This window comes from Rhyacophila brunnea, unplaced genomic scaffold (genome assembly GCF_057557595.1).
Source record: "Rhyacophila brunnea isolate RB1 unplaced genomic scaffold, BYU_Rbru_1.0 scaffold_9, whole genome shotgun sequence".
Taxonomy (NCBI): Eukaryota; Metazoa; Arthropoda; class Insecta; order Trichoptera; family Rhyacophilidae; genus Rhyacophila; species Rhyacophila brunnea.
In genome coordinates this window covers 14,567,958-14,573,914 of record NW_028233361.1, presented here as the reverse complement: position 1 = coordinate 14,573,914, position 5,957 = coordinate 14,567,958, and the positions used below count along the sequence as shown (strand labels likewise).

The 5,957-nt window shown below is 35.4% G+C and overlaps 1 protein-coding gene across 1 annotated transcript; it reads right to left on the bottom strand.

The window, feature by feature from the left end:
• Window positions 1-1,197: 1,197 nt before the first annotated feature.
• On the bottom strand, window positions 1,198-3,918 carry aln (divergent protein kinase domain 1C). Its single transcript, XM_085960108.1, has 2 exons — window positions 3,789-3,918; window positions 1,198-2,244 (listed from the first exon to the last, which is right to left on the bottom strand). Exons 1-2 carry the CDS (start codon window positions 3,897-3,899, stop codon window positions 1,303-1,305), a joined length of 1,053 nt encoding a protein of 350 aa, XP_085816234.1. The 5' UTR covers window positions 3,900-3,918; the 3' UTR covers window positions 1,198-1,302.
• Window positions 3,919-5,957: the final 2,039 nt, after the last annotated feature.

Below are 5,957 nucleotides of genomic sequence, written 5' to 3'. Positions count from 1 at the left end.
AACCATTCCCTGTGTGAACACGACAGACGCGTCAGTATGAGCACTATATAGAACAATGGCAGGTAATGACAGTTCACACATAGCCAACAGTGGGAGGGGCGGAAAAAGTAGGACCAGTCGTTGTGAATGTATTGGCTTTCTACTTGAGTCGGCAATGGTTTAACGCATACGATCAACGCATAATTTTCAAACAGCCATACGGGTTGTTTTTGCACGGAGTCGTTGTTGCTTTTACTGGAATATGATAAGTTACGTCCACACTTGTCTTGAGAGCTTTCATCTTCAACTTTGCTTCAACGATCAAACCCACTTTTAATATAGAGGTTGATTAAACGCAAGGGCGCGTCAAGCGGGTTGTTAGAGGTACATAACAGGATTTAAGGTCCTGAGAACAAGTCACCAGAAAATTAACTGAGGTACAATATTTAAAGAAAAAACAATTTGTCTCACGAGCTTGTTTCACGGATGGTAAAACAGTCGCCAGCAATGCAATCTTCTTCAATATCATTAAAGATTATTTTATGAATTTAGGCTTCCGTGCTTCATCGATACATATCGATCATTCCAACTCGCTTTGTATTATATTATACATATATGAATGTAATATTATTTAATTGGTAAAATATGACATACAATTTTAGGCTGGCACCCGGGCGGTAGATACCCTTGGCGCGTCCCGAATTGAACGTGTTGGACACACTTCTTTTACTATATAATGTGCGCCAAATAATTATAAAAAAATCACCGGAAGCAGTGTTGCCATCTTTTTATACGCTGATTATAATGCAAAGGCGTAAAAATATAGTAAGTATTACGTAAGACATTATTTGTTTTGTATCTTTAAAAAGTACAGTATTTTTAAATTATGTACATATTAATTGAAGTAAGTATAATTTAATATACATATTTCGCGGAGTCATTCGGTTGAATGTTGAACAGAAATCCCCTGCTGGTGGTCACTAAAAATGGCGAACTTGAAGTGGTTTGAGGCAAGCTAGTGCGTATGCTTCAAGCATGCGCTGTGACGCACTCGTCACGCGCACAATATCACACAAGTGTAGACATATCTATACAACATTTTACTACCGTGCAAAGTAAGCAAGAGCAAGAATACACATAGGGTTTAAAAAATCGATTCCCATTTGCCATAATATTATTGTTATGCGAAGCTTTTTAAATTTTAATTGCCATTAATTAATTATTCATAAATGAGTATTACAAATTGAATGAAAAGTGTATTGATTACCTGGTCCTCTATGGCGTTCTGTTATAAGTAGTTATATTGTACAAATGTTATAAAAACTAGTGTCTCTTCAGAAGCGTATTATAGAGCGCCCTCCTGAGCGTGTGCGGCAGCGGGGCGGCCAGCGGATCGGCGCAGCGTCTCAGCAGAGCGGCGAGCGCAGCGGGCGCGCGTCTAGACACGAGCAGGCCCGGCAAAAGAACCCGACCCTGTGCAGCCCAGCCCAAGTAAACCCTTTCACAAACTGTCTGCAGGCTGTCAACACCCCCAGCCGGACAGGAAGAAGTTCTCGATCTGATTTCACCAGGCTCCAGATACCTTAATTTACCTCCAGTGGATCCGAAATGTGACAATTCGACGCCACAGAGTCGCAATCTTGCTCTATCCAGCCTTTCTAATAAATCTAGTATCAGTACGGCTAAACGAGCGCGTCTCTCCCATTCTTCTTCTGTGTCTTCCAATGAAAAAAGTGGTGAGGATCCTCGAATTGGGTCTGCATACTCCACGGCATAAAGAGATCCACAAGTACCAGCTCGTTCCGGGAATAATCCTCCTCTTGAAAAAAGGACTGTCAGTAAGTAATCATAGTCTTGAAGAAGTGCCCACACGTTGTCCATTTCTGTTTCTCTCCTTGATGCATCTCTAATTAGTGATGATTCGGAGTCTCCTCCTTCTGGTAGTCTGCTAAGTTCTTCAGCCTTCTCATCAGTGATTGTGATGTTCATCTTCGCGGCGACTAGTTCTTTGATCATGTTTTTAAACTGGTCATTGGATGGGTAATGTCGAATCTTCTTCTCGTCGACCCAGTAGAGTAGTTCCGGCTCCAGAAGCGATTTTCTTTCTGGTGATTTGAAGAGGAGGCGTTTTCCGTTCCACGTCGCTCCGAAGACGGCGTCTCTGTATCCCGTCGAGGAGTGGCAGGCCAAAGCTTCCATGGCCTCTACGACACAGAGCGGCTCGCACAGGTTGCCGAGCGCCTCACCGGACATGTGTTCTATGCACTGAAAAAAAATAATTACAGCTGTAATTAATTTAATAATTATAGACATTAAAACTACATACATCATAAATTAATGATATAGATCAGGGGTAGTCTACCTTTTTATACCTACCGCCCACTTTTGTATTCCTGTTAGTAGTAAAATTTTCTAACCGCCCACCGGCTCCACAGTAATGGTGATTTATAAAGTAGGGAAGTAACTTTATTTTATAAAATTTGTAAAGCAGAGTTACAGCAAGTTAAAGCATATAATAACAATTACTTACCAAATAGGTACTTTATGTCAGACTTTCGTTAAGTTTGGCAGAATAAATCTTTATAAAACAACTGACTGTAGTTATATCTATCTTTTTATTTATACTTTGCATACATAGAAGCACGAAGTCTGATGAAATTACATTTAATTAATTAAATTATTAATGTGATCCCTGAGGCTGATGCTGCGAAACTAAATACTGGATATTTGGCTCAAATTTTGTGAGGAACAAACGAAGGTCTCCTCTTTCAGAAATATTCAGGTCGTTTTAAATTTAAATTGTCACGGGTAATTTTATGAAAACATAATGAAAAGGTTTTTAAAACCCCTTCCGCCCACCATGAAAGCTGGAACGCCTACTAGTGGGCGGTAGGGACCAGGCTGACTACCTCTGATATAGATCAACACCAAAAGAATTATATTTTAATAAACAAACCTAGGAATAATATTATGATTTCATTGTGGTATAATCTTAAATTTAATATGTGCATAATATGTTGACAATTCGTGTTTAAAATTATTGTTGTCACAATATGTGCGTGCATTTTTTATGTTACACAAAACAACTTCCATAAGTGACACGCGCAGAAAGAGAATATATTATGAAAAAAAATCAATGTTTTTTTACTGAAATAGGATGTATTTATTCAACAATACGTATACTGTACTAACAGCAATTTTAGAATAAAATTATTGTTAATTAAAATAAGACAAAATGTATCATGGTTATAAATTAACAACGATCAGTACTGGTTTCGTCCACAAATGGATTGTTAATTCATAATAAATAGACGTAAACAAAGTTGAGAGATTGTTGATTTCTATAGTTTTATATTTTTACTTAGGTACCAAAAACAATACTATTCGATACGTTGGCGAGTCGATCTGATCTGATTTAGCAGGTTCTAATTTAGTTATTTAAGTTATATGAATCAAGTACCGTCGGATCTCGTATTTTTTTCGATAATGGATTTTTTTCTAGTGGCTATATGCACGAAATGTTTTAAAATTGCGTATGTTCAATATAAAATAGAATGTTACATTCTCAAATCTTGTGTCTAATAAAAAATAGTTTGTTAAATTAATTTGAATTTGATTTTTTAAAATTTGAATCCAGACGACGGATCTACTAGGATGAGGAAATAGCTTACAGTTATCAGATCCACACTAGATTATTGAGCCATTACAAAAAATTCTTTCCACCAAGAATTAACAGGACACACCGTTAAATAAGATCGATAGTAATTATTAACAATTATATTGTTTGTATGTAGTGCATTTGGACTGACCACTCGGTTGACGTGTCTCCATATCTGCAAGTTGGTGCAGAGAACGCCCCAGTGGAGCAGAAGGGCAGCTGCAAGAATGGCTGCTGTAAGGGCACCTCCGACCGCCACCATCCGCCTCCAAGCCCGACCGAGCCTCATCTTGCCACTCCACTACCCTCTGAAATGACGACATCGTGTTATTATTATCAAGAGGGAGTCTATCGAACGCTTTAAAATTATACATCTGATAGCGATTACAGGTAAACCCGTTGATAGTCAGGCCGCGGCACTAAATGGCGAGTTCCGATGGTAGTGTTAGATTTTACTTTGAATGCAATGCGGTTACCTGTTCGCAGTAAATGATGAATTCCGATTGTATATTTCATTCATATTAGGTACATAATAAACGTATTAATCATCATTTTCCACAAACAGTTTATGATATTGCTTTTGAAGTGTAAGCAATAATTAGCACTACAATCGAAAATTACAGTTTCGTGGTGCGGTTTGAACATACTAGTAGGCCTTGGATTACAGACCGGATTACAATGAAACTTTTGTTAGAAAATATGTGTAGGTATAGGTAGGTACCTACTATATTCACGATTTTTTCAAAAATTGGTTTGTGATCTTCTAAAGAACTTATCAAACTATATTTTAATGATAAAATTTTTCATAAAATTACATGAAATTTTTGAAAATATATATGTTTTCAAATTCCCGCGTTGATGCATTACGATTATCAGATGTTCTTATTATAAAAAAAACCTTCCATTTTTCTTATTAGCACAATGTTTGCTAATTGAGTCAGCGCAATGTTAAGCATTGCTTAATGACTATGCATTTGAACCTAATACTTATTGTTCAAATATGTTGATGCCTACTAAAGAGTGGCCAAAAGTATACAGATTAAATTTGTAATAATATTCGTAAACTGATTTGAAAAAGTGATTTTTCCTTAGAAACAGCGTGTTGTAGTTAGGTGCCTACTTTAATCATTCATTGTTTGCAATAAATACTATGTACGATAAAACATTCTTATCAAAAAACAGTAATTAAAATGGAAAGTGCAGTAAGCGCATACCATTGGTATATGACGTCACTGGAGATAATACCGATAAGAATTCTTGCTAAGATTAGTACAGTATTAAAGCATGACGAGTGAACATCAATAATAATTGAAATGCTGAGGATTAAAGGAGTACAAGTGACTTTTAAATAAATTGTGAGTTAGGAGCCCGCTTTCAAAATATCACGTACGTGAGGGATGAAGGTAGGCTGTTAAGATTCGACATACAATAGTGCACACTAAACTTTGTCAGTCATAATTATTTGTTTCCATTGAACAAAGAATAAAATTTGCAGATGGTGCTGGTTAGTTTTTGAAATTCAATTAAACCCTGCCTATGCCAAACCATAATCGATAAAAAATATTCTTCTAGGTTTGGTTTAATTGCATAATTTTAGATAATATGTTATAGATAAACGAATATTTTTTTAGTAGGTATGTATTTACTATGGCTTGGATTAGGCAGGGTTTATTGATTTTTATAAACTAACAAACACATTATACCTAATATTAGTTAAATGGAAACAAAGACGTTTGACTGAAAACATTTTGTGTGCACTGTTTATATCGGTTTACGGCCTACCTCCACGCCTCGGCACTGATACTTAGAATTACTATAAGCATTTTATTCCTGAAATTAGATTACACTCCATTAAGTGTGTATAAATGTAATTATTATTTTTATACCAACGTATCTAATTTGAATGTTGTTGCCTGCCATGTACTTCAAATACTAATAAACATAATAATATGAACATTTAAGACAACATAAAAGACCCAATTTACAAAATATTTAAAACAGTGGGTATTTAAATATTTAAATTTCGATTTACCTACTCAAATTAGAGTTGATTATGCAATTGGATCTATTTAATAGTCAAATATACAATTAGTATATAATTCTTATTCAGTGTTAGAAAGAATTTCTAAAGACCAAGAGTAATTTTCATGACAACTTCACAACTGACCGAATTAAAACTATAAATAATAATATATATCAATATAGCCGTGTAGTAATGAATATGGTGAATAATCGATAGATATAATTATGTACAGGTAACTTATTATTAATTATATTAAAGTATAAATTGAAATATATGAAGTTAAGTTAAAACGGTATG